This window comes from Podarcis raffonei, chromosome 14 (genome assembly GCF_027172205.1).
Source record: "Podarcis raffonei isolate rPodRaf1 chromosome 14, rPodRaf1.pri, whole genome shotgun sequence".
In the NCBI taxonomy this organism is placed as follows: Eukaryota; Metazoa; Chordata; class Lepidosauria; order Squamata; family Lacertidae; genus Podarcis; species Podarcis raffonei.
In genome coordinates this window covers 43,240,402-43,256,181 of record NC_070615.1, presented here as the reverse complement: position 1 = coordinate 43,256,181, position 15,780 = coordinate 43,240,402, and the positions used below count along the sequence as shown (strand labels likewise).

The 15,780-nt window shown below is 42.9% G+C and overlaps 1 protein-coding gene across 1 annotated transcript in view; it reads left to right on the top strand.

The window, feature by feature from the left end:
• The first annotated feature begins 764 nt into the window (after positions 1–764).
• Positions 765–15,780, top strand: part of OTOA (otoancorin) — a 41,327-nt gene continuing 26,311 nt past the window's right edge. Inside the window, exons 1-14 of the mRNA XM_053365015.1 lie at positions 765–1,099; positions 2,507–2,535; positions 2,628–2,658; positions 2,752–2,779; positions 3,266–3,353; positions 5,049–5,180; positions 6,176–6,411; positions 7,727–7,830; positions 11,168–11,274; positions 11,912–12,051; positions 13,445–13,568; positions 14,490–14,705; positions 14,955–15,122; positions 15,375–15,515. Of these exons, the coding sequence (XP_053220990.1) occupies positions 916–1,099; positions 2,507–2,535; positions 2,628–2,658; positions 2,752–2,779; positions 3,266–3,353; positions 5,049–5,180; positions 6,176–6,411; positions 7,727–7,830; positions 11,168–11,274; positions 11,912–12,051; positions 13,445–13,568; positions 14,490–14,705; positions 14,955–15,122; positions 15,375–15,515 (1,728 nt within the window). The 5' untranslated portion in view covers positions 765–915. The remainder of the gene's footprint in view (positions 1,100–2,506; positions 2,536–2,627; positions 2,659–2,751; positions 2,780–3,265; positions 3,354–5,048; positions 5,181–6,175; positions 6,412–7,726; positions 7,831–11,167; positions 11,275–11,911; positions 12,052–13,444; positions 13,569–14,489; positions 14,706–14,954; positions 15,123–15,374; positions 15,516–15,780) is intronic.

Here is a 15,780-nt window from a genome sequence, read left to right as displayed (position 1 = left end):
GCGGACACTCGCCGGGGCTGCAGGCTGCTGCCCGCAAGCCTTGTGAGCCCGCGGGAACTCCCGCCGGGCTTGCAAGGCTTGCGGATAGCTTCCTGAAGCCTGGAGAGCAAGAGGGGTCGGTGCGCACCGATGCCTCTAGCTCTCCAGGCTTCAGCGAAAGCCTGCATTCGCACCATAGGACGCACACACATTTCCCCTTCATTTTTGGAGGGGAAAAAGTGCGTCCTATGGTGCGAAAAATACGGTAACTCACAAAGAAAACTGGGCTGGAAATTGATCCTCATATCTTTTTTAGTTGTAGACTGGGCCAGCCCACACATGAGGCAAGGTGAGGCAACTGCCTCAGGCAGCATGATACACAGGGGCAGCAGATCCTGATGTGGATCAACATTTGCCAATTGTTCCAGACATATATTTTCACTCACTCCTCCTTCCCTGGCAGGGAGGGAGATGCCATTTTGTGGTTCACCTCAGGTGCCAAAATGTTTTGGGCTGGCCCTGGTCGTAGTAATACAAGTCCTTGTTGCAGGTGGCCAGGACCATTTTAGGAGAGACATTCCCTCCAGTTTGAGAGAGGAAAGGGGTCGTGGTGGCTGGTGCCCACCGGGGCTAGTAGGATGAGAAGAGGGACCGGTTGTTAAACCGCTCTGGGAATTAGAGCTCTGTGGGGGGAAAGGGGGTCTCCGGACAGTGGCCAGCACCTTTAACAAACTACAGTTCCCAGGATTCCATGGGGAAGCCATGACTATTGAAAGTGGTTTAAATGTATTGTGCAGATGGAGCCTGAGTAACATATGTTAACATCAAGCATCGAAAGAAAAAACTGTGTGTGTCCAAGCTCTTAAATTTGCTGCAATTAAAAAGAAAAAACTACCAAAATTTTACAATCAGGCAACACCACAATGGCAACAAGCAATGCAGATATTATTTTGTTCAAATCACAAAGCTGGGCGAAACCTCTTTCTTCCTCTTTCTTTTGTCATCTGGCTATCTCAACACCATAAGGCAACAGGGAAAATGACCCCAACCCTGAGGATATTTTTCTTCTTGATGTTAACAAATCCTATAGAGGCTTCGAGTCATCAGAACATCAGTCAAGGTAAGATGAAATACTTTTGTGTGTCATAGAGAGATTCTGTCTGTTAAGAAATTTACGGCCTATTAAAGTGGAATCCAGTAATACTGAGGGAAATGAAGCAAGTTTCCTACTTAAATAAGGGCAGTGCAAACCTATTCATGAAGTAAGAGACAAACAAACAAATAAATGGTGGCAATTCCACTGAACAGAGTGAAGGTTGAACTGCCCTCATTTAAAAGGCTGGATAGTATTTAAGAGATGAGATGTTCTTTTGAGCAGGAACATTTAAATGTGTAAATTACGGTATATGTCTTTTTCACAGAGCTAATTTTCAAAAGAATTATTTCCTGCTAGCTAGGAGTTACAGTGGTACCTCAGGTTACAGACGCTTCGGGTTACATACGCTTCAGGTTACAGACTCCGTGAACCCAGAAATATTACCTCGGGTTAAGAACTTTGCTTCAGGATGAGAACAGAAATCGTGCAGCAGTGGGAGGCCCCATTAGCTAAAGTTGTGCTTCAGGTTAAGAACAGTTTCAGGTTAAGAATGGACCTCTGGAACGAATTAAGTACTTAACCCGAGGTACCACTGTTCTGGCACTGCACAGTAATTTGTAGAAACCCCAAAATACTGTGGGTTTTTTAACAGTATAATTTGTGAGTTTGGACCCATCACGCCAAAAATCAGGCAAAGTCACACCAAAGTCACATTTTGGTCTGCCATCTTGATTTAAAATGGCGCCCGGCATGCAAGCAACAATGAAGACTGCCACCCCTTCCTTGTGAATCCTCATGCTGAGTTTGGCAACGATATCCAGAGAGCCAGTCAATGGGAGAAAGCATACCAAATTCGCATTTCAAAATAGCACCGGGTGCCCAAATGGTAACAGTCCACCTTCCCCATATCAGGAGTCATTGTGGCAAGTTTGGTGATTATATATTGAGAGGCAGACAAACTTATAGAGGACAGGAAGACAGACAAACTACTTTCCAAAATATATATAGTATATTGGGTGTTCTTTTTCTATCATTACAAAAAATTGCAGAACCTTTTGCAAAATGATCTAATTTCTCTGGCCCACTTTAGACTCCTTCCCAAACCTTTTCTTGAATTGCATTATACCATATTGGCCCGAATATAAGCTGCACCCGCAAATAAGCTGCACCTTTAAAATTTGGCAGCTGGGGGGAATTTGGAAAAAAAGTGCGGCTTATATTTGGACCAATACAGTATTAGCAGATATCACTAATATATACAATGTTCATGATGCCTTAGTTTCTGTGTTTCTGGCAGTGCAGTTCTATGCCTGTCTACTCAGAAGTAAGCTCCACTGAGTTTCATGGGACTTGCTCCCAGGTCAGTATGCGTACAGCACTGCAGTCAAAGCAGTTTCTATTATCATTTTTTTGTACTGTTTCCTCCTTCAGATCTGCCTCCACAGCTGCAAAGAACCGTGGTCAGTATTTTTACGGTACTTGATATTTTTAGCTACATTCCACAATCCCTGTTATTGCATGCATTTTGTCCTCTTCTATCTCTTTTTTTAAGGAAGAAGTCATAGCTGGAAAGTATCTAAATGGTAATTGCGGACTATATTTGCATTTATTTTTAAAACCCACTTTATAATATGAAAGAGAGTATTAACCTTTTGGATTATTTCCCCCCTTTTTAGCTCTCCTTGATATACTTCACTTTCAAAGGTAACATCTGATTAGTGTTCTATAGTAGAATAGTGGAGTGTCTTGGGCTACCTGGGAATTTGTAGAAACAAAAAAAATGTGGTATTTACTGTATTTTTCCATGTATAAGACTATATTTCCACACCCAAAATTGTTTAAAATTGGGGGTCGTCTTATACACGGAATGTTGCAATTATTTATTTTGGGCTCAAAAAATAGTGGCCGTCTTATACATGGAAAAATATGGTAAATGGATAGTGAGGTTTGTGAGTTTGGCCCAGTTTAGCCTAAAATGGGGCAAAGTCACACCAAAAACATGTTTTGGCCCATCACCTGGATTCAAAATGGCACTTGACATCCAAACATCAATGCTGTTAAAGGTAAATAGTACCTAGTAATGCAAACTATATAGCTATGTTAGTATGAGGATGTACTAGTTATAGAAACATTACAATTTCAGAACAAATTATTGAATATACTTTTTTTTGCTTCTGTTTTCTTCTATAGCACTAACATGTGGACAACTGACCTGCTTGACCAAATCATGGCAAGCCTCCATGATCAGGATATTGAAATTACTGCTAGCAGCCTACAGGTTTGCATCACTCTGATATCTCTGCTACTGGAATATTTCAGTCAGGTTGGGTGGGCTGCTTCTGCTGGTCAGTGGTGGAATAAAATAAAATAAAAATTCCTAAACTCCAAACCTCGAAGTTGGGCAAATACCTATATGACGACGGATGACAATGTCACAAATTTGTGGGAAGCTTTTGAGTTCTTCAGATCTCTTCATTGGAAGAACTCATAGCATAGCAAGGAGGGTAGCCAGCTACTTTATTCTGAGACAGACCACTGACCTATCTAACCCAGGGCTGTCTACACTGACTGGCAGTAGCTCTTCAGGATTTTAGAGAGGGGTCTCTCCCAGCCCTGGGACGTGGGTGGTGCTGTGGGTTAAACCACAGAGCCTAGAACTTGCCGGTCAGAAGGTCGGCAGTTCGAATCCCCGCGACGGGGTGAGCTCCCATTCCTCGGTTCCAGCTCCTGCCAACCTAGCAGTTCGAAAGCACGTCAAAGTGCAAGTAGATAAATAGGTACTGCTCCGGCAGGAAGGTAAACGGCGTTTCTGTGCGCTGCTCTGGTACACCAGAAGCGGCTTAATCATGCTGGCCACATGACCCGGAAGCTGTACGCTGGCTCCCTCGGCCAATAAAGCGAGATGAGCGCCGCAACCCTAGAGTCGTCCGCGACTGGACCTAATGGTCAGGGGTCCCTTTACCTTTACCTCTCCCAGCCCTACCTAGAGATGCCAGGGACCTTCTGCATGCAAATTCAGAACGCTTGTCAGGATTTTATGACAATTGGCTGGACTTTTGGAACATAACTACCTTTGTTTTGGATGTACATTTAGGAATGAAAAATTGTTGAGTTAGCTATAGACATGGGGAAGAAATTATATTTATTTCATGTTAAAAGCCAAATCTATTGAATCTGCACTTTCCAAACGCATTATCACAATTCAAGGATAGATACCAGGCAGGCAAAAGCAATCAAAGGAGGGCACCAAGCAGGGCTGGTGATGGGTCTCAAGGGCCACCCAGAGATGCCTAGAGGGCCACATTTGGCCCACAGGACTGAGGTTCCGCATCCCCAAGGGTTTCATTGGGTTTTGAGACTCAGTTGATGTGGTCCTCAGCCAAATGCCAACGAGATGACAACGAATTTAAGGTAGATTGGAAGGACTTTATTGCATATATACAGAAGCAATGTACACAGGTTAATACATTAACAGGGTTTTTTAAATATTTGTAATGTAATTATGGACGGACCTTAAGCAATTCAAATGATTTATAACTTTTCAATGGACACGTAGTATGTTAATAAACAATGGAACCAAGGAAGGGACTAGGGGGAAGTCAATTTGTTTTGTTTTGTTTTGATGTTGTTATTGTTTTTATTTTTGTTATTGTTGAAAATTAATAAAATGTTATACACAGCCTAATTTCAAATGCATGGCAAGGAGAGGGTAATTGGATGAAAGCGGGTGGCAGAGAGACAAAGAGAGAAAGAAAGGACTGCAGAAAAAGAAAAAAAATGAAGGAGTGCCCTGCTCACTTTTAGCTCTAGTATGTAGCCCTTGACAGATGTGGACCTGGGCCTTGGCAGAAAAAAATTGATCCTCGTCCCGATCTATGACCGTGTCTCTCGTCAGTGTGAAAGTTCATTAAAAAACCCCAAGGTGAATCATATTTGAATGAGTTATATCCATCCTCTCTACCCTGTTTTTCAGGTGTCTGTAAAAAATTACCTGGGCAACCTCTTATACCACCCCAAACTGCTGCTGTCAGAGTTTCGACAGATGAATCATCCACATTTTCAAACAGCAATGAAGTATCTCTTCGGCAGCAAGCAGGAGCATTTGGTAAATCGGTTTTGGTTAAAGCATGCTGCAAACTGGAGCAGTCTTGGCCTAGATTCTCTTTTACATATGCTGGTGCCATCACCGGGTGCAGAAGAGAGGTGCTCCCCTTGTGACCCTACATGTCAGAGATGGAGGTCCCAGCTCCCTCCTCTGCCCCTCCAGCAGAGAGCAGAGCCTCATCATGGAAGGAGGAGGGCTTTGACCAGCCAGAGGGAGGTCTGAAAAGGAGTAGGTGGCAGCAGAGCTGAAGGCAGGGAGGCAGAACAGTCTTGCGACTGAGATGCAGGCACAGCCTTGGGATGTGGGATCAGATGTATCTGCCCAGAGGGAGTGCAGGTGTGCACCTGGAATAGACCCATAGGGCGAGAGAGTCCTGTGAATGAGCTCACTCCACAGGCCTTTAAAAGCTTGGCTGGAGGGGGCGTGTCAACTGTTGGGACATCTTTGTAGCTTCCATTCAGTTATGAACCCCCTGGCTTGCTCATATACCTCAGAATCTTAACTTCTGGACCTTGTGCTTGCTGCTGAACCTGTGCCATTATTAGCCCGATCTCTTCCTTACTTGCAAGTCTGTGTTGATGCCATTGTGTTTTTTTGGTGGCAGCCTCATCATTACCAGCACGCCAGTGCAAGTAGATAAATAGGTACCATTGTGGTGGGAAGGTAAACGGCGTTTCCGTGCACTCTGGTTCCCGTCACGGTGTTCCATTATGCCAGAAGCGGTTTAGTCCTTCTGGACACATGACCCGGAAAGCTGTCTGTGGACAAACACCAGCTCCATCAGCCTGAAAGTGAGATGAGTGCCGCAACCCCAGAGTCGTCTTTGACTGGGCTTAACCGTCCAGGGGTCCTTTACCTTTACCTTTTTACCCATCTAAAGAGGTGTGTGTGGCAAAAGGTCTTGACTAGCTGAAGCACCTGCAATGGTTTGTTGCATGACCACGTCCTATGACTAATAGTCCTATGACTAATACAGCTGCACTCTTTGATTTCAGGAGTTGGGAAATATTGTTATCGATCTGGCCGGCATAAGAGAGAGGATTTTCCAAAGTCCAGGAGGAAACAGGACATTGTTCCTTGTTACTCTGGAAAGGTGCTTCCTGATGCTGAACGCTGTGGAATGTGTGGACATATTAAGCCAGGTCCTTCAGGCATCATCAATGACCTACCTACAACGCCACACCATAGCAAGGCTCCCAAACGATCTGCAAGAAGATGCTTTTCGAAACCTGTAAGTTACTTTTACAGCTGTAAATAATTCAAGGCAACAAGTGGTTTTATTTTATAACATCAGTATAGAAATAACCTATATGAATAGCAAGTTATATGAATATGAATGCTTATGAATACCAACATCAGTATAGAAATAACCTATATGAATAGCAAGTCAACCAAAGCAAACCCTCAGTCCTATAAAAATGTACTGGGTGCTGAACTGTTAGAATCCAGTACTAAGAATTTGTCAAAAATGTATAACTTGCTGCTGAAATGGAATACACAAGATGAAATGGTTAAATCAACTATGATTAAATGGGCTCAGGACATTGGTCATAATATTTTGTTCGCTGACTGGGAAAAGTTGTGGACCACCGGGATGAAATTCACGGCATGTAATGCCTTAAGAGAAAATATAATGAAAATGATTTATAGGTGGTACATAACCCCAGTCAAGCTTGCAAAGATCTACCACTTGCCTGACAATAAATGTTGGAAATGTAAGGAAAAGGAAGGTACATTTTTTCACCTCTGGTGGACGTGCCCGAAGATTAAGGCATTCTGGGAAATGATTTATAATGAACTGAAAAAGGTATTTAAATATACCTTCTCTAAGAAACCAGAGGCCTTTCTCTTGGGCATTGTCGGCCAAGGGGTGTTAAAGACAGATATAACTTTTTTTATGTATGCTACAACAGCAGCTAGAATACTCATTGCAAAGTACTGGAAGACACAGGATCTACCCACACTGGAAGAATGGCAGATGAAGGTGATGGACTACATGGGCTTGGCAGAAATGACGAGCAGAATCCGAAACCAGGGAAAAGAAGCGGCGGAAGAAGAATGGAAAAAGTTTAAGGACTATTTAAAGAAATATTACAAAATTAATGACAGTTAGAATGATGTTGGACTAAAGTAAATGGTTACTATTAGTAATGGTTAAGACAAGGAGAATAAGGATGATTAGCTTAAATTTATAGCAAAATAAGGGAAGATTTGCTGAACAATTGATTAGAATTTGGAATACAGAAACGGGAGGCATGAGGAAGTCGAAGAAGAAAGGTTTAAGAAATTAGGACATGAAATGGTACTTGTTTTTTGTTTTGTTTTTGTCTTCTGTTTGTTTATGTATGTTTTGTTTGTATGAATATAAAAATTGTTTAATAAAAATATTATAAAAAAAAAATGTACTGGGTGATTTAATTCACAAATATAGAATCTTTTGACTACGGGTGAGAGCAGGGTGGGGAGGGAGGGAGAATTTTGGCTGACAGGCTAATGAAAGGAAAGTCAGTCAAATCCATCCATCGTGTGCTGCTTTTCTCTTTCAGATCAACTGTGTTCAGAGACCTGTATGACAGAACAGGAGCAAATGCACAAAAGGCTCTATACGACTGGATGACACAAATCCTACAAAAATCCTATAATACCAGTGGTAGGTTGAATACCAGCAACCAACAGGTGCCATATACATTCCTAAAGGCAGTGGTTCCCAAGTGGTGGTCGGAGGACCACAGGGGTTTTGTGTAACCCACCTAGGCAGTCTGTGGCACCATTCACATAACTAAAACTACCAGAGAGATATAAACATTTTCAAAAGTAGGGGGTCCATGGCTTGACTCTTGAAAAACAAGGGGTCCACAGTAAACTAATTGGGAACTAGGGAACTACTGCTTTAAGGGCTTACCAATGTGGCTCCCATATGCCCCAATGTACTCACCTGTTCCTCATATGGTGCTTACAAAAATCACAGGAAATACCCCTTCAAAAATTTATAATGCACAGGTGACGGCTGCTGAGTTTCTGATTGCATTGGCCCTGCCTCTTCTGCATTGACACCCCCCACCCTGCTTAAATATGCTCAAATTTCTTTGGATGTCAAGTTTGGCCACCCTCCCACTCTCTCTCTCTGAGCAAAGGAGGGATGAAAAGAGCTTCTTGCCATGAGTGAATGTGGTATATTGGAACTGATGTAGGTGCCTTTTCCCCATCTGAAATATACTCTGAGTCCTGCAGTGATTTCATGCTCTTTTCTGCAGCTTGTTAAACGGTGATTGAATTTCCCCCCAAACCTCAGGCTTTTATGTACATTATTTACACAATGAGTCCTGTCTGATTGGCTGATTGTGCTTCCCTCCTGGAGCCTGATTGGTCTTCTCCTGCAGGTCAATCAGTTGTTGCATTTTATGATCCTACCAGCCTAATAGGCTGATTAACTTCCTCCTGGAGCCTGATTGGTCTTCTCTTGCAAGCCAATCAGTTGTTGCATCCTAGGATCCTACCTGCCTATTGTTCCAGGATCCAAGCTTAGTACATAACACTGTCAATGGGGATTGACTAGAGGGCATTTTGTCTCTCTCTCTCTGCTCTTTTAGATACAGCAGCCATTTTGTCCCCTGAACCTGAAGACTTCACCCTAGCCTCTCACTCTCTAGGGTTTAGCTGTCTCCCATTCAGCCATCAATAGGGTTGCTGGGTCAGGAGCACCCCAGACCCTGAGATTTCAGAGCCCAAACCTGAAACCTAGGAGCAGCCTCTGGGGATGCCACAGGGGATAGCCCCCAGTGATGTCACGGGGAGCAGGCAGTTCCTGGTGATGTCATTAAGCATGACACCCTAAGCATCAACCACAGTCTCTGAGAGCATGTCAGTTACCCTAGATAAGTCTATGCAATAATTTTCAGCCAGCTTCTTGCAAGCTGCATGCACAGTCTTCTTAATCATTCTTTTTAAAGGCACTATTGCCCACTTGGCGATTCAAGCCCTCCCTCTGCCATCAAGCAGGTGGGGGGGGGGAGTAGGCAAATCTGGAGAATTCAGGTCAGCCCTGGCAACCCTAGCAATCAACTGCACTCCATGCACTCCACGCACCCTGCTCCAGGCTACATTGGATGTAGTGCATACCTTCTACATTTCTCAGATGAAAATAGGGACGTCCTATTCCATTATTATTATTATTATTATTATTATTATTATTATTATTATATTTTATTTATACCCCACCCATCTGACTGAGTTGCCCCAGCCACTCTGGGCAGCTTCCCACATATATAAAAATATTAAAGGTAAAGGTACCCCTGACAGTTAGGTCCAGTTGCGGACGACTCTGGGGTTGCGGCGCTCATCTCGCTCTATAGGCCGAGGGAGCCAGCGTTTTCCACAGACAGCTTCTGGGTCATGTGGCCAGCATGACTAAGCCGCTTCTGGTGAATCAGAGCAGTGCACGGAAACACCGTTTACCTTCCTGCCGGAGCGGTACCTATTTATCTACTTGCACTTTGACGTGCTTTCGAACTGCTAGGTGGGCAGGAGCAGGGACCAAGCAACGGGAGCTCACCCCATCGTGGGGATCTGGTAGTGGGTTTCCCTTTGGTGTGTGTGGCCAAATGATGGCAAATGGACCTCCCTCCACTCAAAATCCTTACTCTGACCTCTGCATGCCTCTCCTCTTTCAGAGACAAATCCTCTTGTTTATCTTTCTGGGGGAATAACCGTGTCTTTGACACCATGGTTTATTGTAGGCAATTGTCTAAGAATTACAAGATAGCAATGAGGCAGACGATAATCTGTTATTGAGAAATATGTTTCCCAATGGACATATGGATTCTGGACACTGTTTCCTGGGACGGATCGATACAGCAGTCTACACGGCATATCTAGATCAATGCTAGGAGCTATGGCAGGAAGAACTGCACGTGAATCCAGCAGAGGGCTCCAGAGCAAAAGCTATAGATCACTGCTGGTTGAAATCTGCCCTTGGAATCAATCACCCTGCCTCCAAAGAAATGAGGAGATCTGCTCAGTTGGATTACTGTAATCCTGTGGGACTGCCTTTGAAGGAAGTTCAGAATGCAGCTGCCCGAGTTTTGACTTTAGGTTGCGTATTCTGTATACTAATAGTGAAATAATTATCTAAGGGTTGTTCCTTATGTTGCCAAAATGATACCATCCCCATCAGTGCCGGGTTTACGTATAAGCTAAACAAGCTATAGTTTAGGTCCCCACTCTCTTGGGCCCCCCCAAAAAAAATTAAAGGAAAAAACCCTGGATGTACATTTCCAAAATATAAGATAAAAAACAAATAAAATAAAATCTACATACAGCAGCAGTGTTTTGCGTTGTGTAGGCTATGATGTAAGTAATGGGCCCCCAATCATTTTAAATTAGAGCTTAATAATTATTTCACTATGAATATACTTCTTCTTAATTGTATTTCACTATGAATATACTTCTTCTTAATTGTTTTTCAGTTCAACAACTACTTTGATAAAATGCATATTTTGTTATGTGCAAATGGCTTTAGATACCTATTAGGTCCATAAATTACCATATAGCATATATTCAACACAAAAAACAGAGGCAATTTGTTGTTGACAAAGGACAGCTGGACATATAAAGGGCTACCGTCAGTAGCTTAGGGCCTCATCAAACCTAAATCCGGCCCTGATCCCCATGCACAAGAGTGTATGGCAGGTATCAGCAGGCTTGTTTTGGGAATGGGGACCCCAAGGTTTTCAAAAGTACAATAAATTTTCTCCCCCCAACAAATCAGAGGGAAACTGAATAGGTCATTCACAGGAGTTGCAGAATGTTTACTGACAGCTGGCCAGAAAACCGGGAGGAGAGGGCACTGAAAATGGCATGGCTGGCTGGCTAGAGCCCTAAATAGAAGCACTTTTCACTGTAACATTTTTTGCAAGGCCGACTTGTTTGTTTATAATAGTGATGATGCTCACTTGTCTATGAGCGTTTTTCTTTTGTGGTGTCCCCAGAACCGGAGAATTCTACTTCGTGGGTCAGTGCAGAAAACCTGTGGATTCTAGGAAGATATATGGTTCACCTCCCACTGGAAGAAATCACAAAAATTAACCCTAATGAAGTAAGTAATGATTAAGTACTCACCTGAATATTGGTTTTGGAATATATAAGGCTGGGTTGGTGTCATTCTTATGGCTCCAAGTACTGCTCTGGATTTCAATCACAGTACCAGTTTGAGTTCTGAGTACACACACAGAGAGAGAGAGAGAGAGAGAGAGAGAGAGAGAGAGAGAGAGAGAGAGAGAGAGAATATAGATATATCACTCATGAAAGAAAGCAAGATTCTAGCAATAATCAAATCCACAGTACTGTAATGATCTCTCCTTTTTAAAAAACAGTTCCTGAAGCTATAATAGGTCAAAACTGGCTCTCACACACTTTTATTGTTTAATAAAACAAACATTGAACAAAAGTAAGATCTCCTTAGGAAAACAAAATATAAATGTAGATATTTTATTTTTTATTTTTATTATTAAAAACAGTGTTCTGTTTAGAACACATAAGTTGTTAAATCCAATTAGCCAAGGCAACAGGTCTTATCAAGAGCATTCTAAAATGCAAGACTCTTCTTTGCTGGGCAGAGATTGAGGGAAATGGGAGCAGGGGGGGGTAGATAGGTATCATATGGAATATGAACATTTAGTGTATACTGCTGAGTTCAGTCCTGATAACACACCTTTAATCTCTCTTCTAATTAGATGAGATTGTTCATCAGTTATGACAATGCAACAAAACAGCTTGATACCGTATATGATATCACACCGGATCTTTCGCTGGCTTTCTTGGAAAGAATAAATGCATCAGGATTTGATATGAGAAACACCTCAACTCTCTATAGGCAAGTCATATTTTTCAAGGTTGTATTTTTTGCAAGTTGAGCATGGTGGTGAGGAGGAGAGAGATGAGGCTAAGTGTTTCAAGGATTGTTATCAAGTCATGCAAAAACTGTTCTCTTCTGGACAGTGTTATATGATGGGTCCTCTTATTTTTATTTTATTTCATAAAATCTATACACTGCTTGACAACAGCAGCAACCTCAACGTATTTTACAAAAAGATAAAACAAGAAAATCAAGGAAAAAAATGCACCAGTACTTTCAAACATACAAAAGTTAAAATATTAAGAATATAATTACCTTAACTTTCTAAGCACCTGGGTAGGCTCGTCTAAAGAAGAATTTGTTTTTAGCAAGTGCCGAAAAGAGTACAGTGAAGGCACCTGGTTGATATCAATAGGGATTTTCAAGTGTAGGTGCTGCCACACTAAATCATTGAGTTCTTACAAATGTGGAATGGGTATTATGTGGTATCTGTAGTGGTGCCGATTCTGCTGCTCAAAGAGATCAAGTGGCCGCATGTGGGGTAAGGTAATTTCATAGGTAAACTGGTCCTAAGTTGTCAAGGGCTTTGTATACTAATGTGGGAGAGCATTCAGCCAGCCAGTTCTCCCCTGTTATATGTTCTGAAGTGGTACAGTCCCAGAAGGGCTGTGTCATGTGATTTTTCTGGACATGTTTCTGGTACTGTTATATCGGGCAACCAATCAAAGCAAATTATTTTGACTCAAATTACAATAATTTGCTTTGATTGGTTGCCCAATATAACAGTACCACTTATATACAGTGCGTTTAGAGTATGGAAGGCACGTTGTGTGTATTATACTGTCTTATGAGCCTTAAAGGTAAAGGTAAAGGTACCCCTGACCATTAGGTCCAGTCGTAGACAACTCTGGGGTTGCGGCGCTCATCTCCCTCTATAGGCCAAGGGAGCCGGCGTTTGTCCACAGACAGTTTCCGGGTCATGTGGCCAGCATGACTAAGCCGCTTCTGGTGAACCAGAGCAGTGCACGGAAATGCCGTTTACCTTCCCGCTGGAGCGGTACCTATTTATCTACTTGCACGTTGATGTGCTTTCAAACTGCTAGGTTGGCAGGAGCAGGGACTGAGCAACGGGAGCTCATCCCATTGTGGGGATTCGAATCGCCGACCTTCAGATTGGCAAACCCGAGGCTCAGTGGTTTAGACCACAGTGTCACCTGCTGTTGTATGAGCCTTACAACATCTCTAAAAGAGAGGGCAGCATTATTAACCCCCTTTTACAGAAGTCAAACCAGGGACGTTCTGGTTTATAACTCAGTCTCTTAACTACTACACTATGCTACCCAGCTGCACTGTAGTGATGGGCATTCAGTAGGGGAAGGCTGCCAACTCACTTCCACATTCTTTCATGCAGGTTAGGCTTGCTGGTTTGTTTTTACAATAGCCTGGAACAGATGGATGCCAATGTGGCCCGGGTACTGCTTCATCAAATGATTAAATGTAACCAGCTGAGGGGTTTCCAGGCTGATGTTCAGAAGGTGGGTATAGACTTTATTCTTGCTAGAATGAAGGACTTTGGAAGTGACAGAAATTTGAGTTTAGTGTCATGTCATGATGGCCAGCCTGCTGGTCATTTGGTTCTGTAAAAGACTATCCATTCGGGCACCTGATAATTTTGGTGGCACTGGGTTCCGAATAACATGGAGTACTATGCCCAGACATGATAGTTGCCGGCAAGCCAATAATCCACCCAACAAACTGCCTAGGTTGTTACATCTCTTTCCAACTCCCTCTGGGATTTAGAATAGTATATCCTTGGATATTGTCACAGATCTTCCCCTACCAGGTGGTCGTGGTGGACTTGTTTGCAAAAATGGCCCATTTCATATCTTGCATCCTGTCCACCAAGTAAATAGCTCACTTGTTTATCAAGCATGTCTTCCACCTACATGGGCCGTCAGAAAGTATTATGTCTGATTGAGGTTCCCAGTTTACTACATGGTTCTGGCACAGCTGCTTCCATTCTACTGGATGTAGATCTTCTGCTCTCCATAGCATATCACCAACAAACCAATGGCCAGACCAAATGTACCAACACTACTCTGGAGCAATATCTCTGCTGCTCCATTAATTACTAGCAGGACAACTGGGTAGATCTATTCTCACTTGTGTAGTTTGACTACAATAACTCCCAGCAGTCTTCCACACAGCAAACATTTATTTATTTATTTATTTATTTATTTATTTATTTATTTATTTAGTGAACTACAACTGCTATGGTTCAATGTGGTGTGCAACCCAGGCCTTTATGTATTTACACGTGGTGAGAATGTCTGTTTAGAAAATATTGCTATTGATCAGAGAAACAAAGGAAAGTTAGCCTCAGAAAGCATACATGTTTTAGCTTCTGATCAGTTTCTCATCAGTCCTTTAACACACTTTTAAAAAACCTGTTTCAGCTCAAATCCCAACTTCTTGACATTGCCATGCAAAACCAGACGTTGAACGACACTCTTGGGTCACTCTCGGACGCAGTTGTGGGACTAACTATCAGCCAGTTGGAGTCTCTCTCACCTGAGGCTGTGCACAATGCTATTCCAACCTTAAACCAAGTCTCTGGATGGGCCAAAAGCCAGATTATGATTTTATCCAGCAAATACCTGATGTATGAAAAGGTACTTTGTGGGATGTTGTTGTAAAATGAATCTAAAATGAACTATTCAGAACTGCTCTGCATTGTACCCAGGCAATGCCAGGTAAAAGACTGCTAGTACAATATAAAGTGCAAGTGGCTCAAAAGCCTTCTGCCCATGGTGTGAAAAAAACAAGCTTGGAGATTTTACATATAACCTACGCATACTGTCCAAATGCGATCTTAAACTCTGTTAATCAGCTGCTGTTCAATTCTTTTGCTCTTCATGCAGGCTTTGTCGTTTCATAATGTAAGTCAAATGGGTGCTTTGGCGACTGGGATCAGCACCCAGGCATTCCGCAACATGAGTCCCAAAGAGCTCTCTCAGGTTGTCAGAGGCGCACTGGCGCAACGTGCATCAGATTTGTCACCAGCACAGCACCAAGGGATCCTCCGGAAGGTATTTGCAGATCTTTGTGTGGGAGGAGTAGAGTTGGGGGAGAAATCCAGTTCACTTGACATTTTGCACGTGGGTTTGCACTTTCCAAAACGATACACCATGGGTAGGCAAACTAAGGCCCGGGGGCCGGATGCGGCCCAATCGCCTTCTAAATCCGGCCTGTGGACGGTCCAGGAATCCGTGGACTGGAACAGCCATTGGCCTGATTCATCAGGACTCTTCTTAGCATTGCCTCTTGTGCTTCTTCTGTAGATGATCGAATCCACAGAGCTGATATCAGTGATTGCCGATATGCAGGGGGCCTTTTTTAAAGAGGTGTCACTTATTACTTTGTGGATGGAGGAAGGACTGAACTCTTCACTGGTGAAAGACAAAGAATTAAGGCCAAGTCAGGTAACTAACAACACAAATGTCTCTCAGGTATCCCCAGGGCCGGATTTAGGTTTGATGAGGCCCTAAGCTACTGACGGTAGCCCTTTATATGTCCAGCTGTCCTTTGTCAACAACAAATTGTCACTGTTTTTGTATGTTAAATATATGCTATATGGCAGGAATAGGCAAACTCCTGCCCTCCAGATGTTTGGGACTACAATTCCCATCATCCCTGATATATGGTAATCTATGGGCCTAACAGGTATCTAAAGCCATTTGTACATGT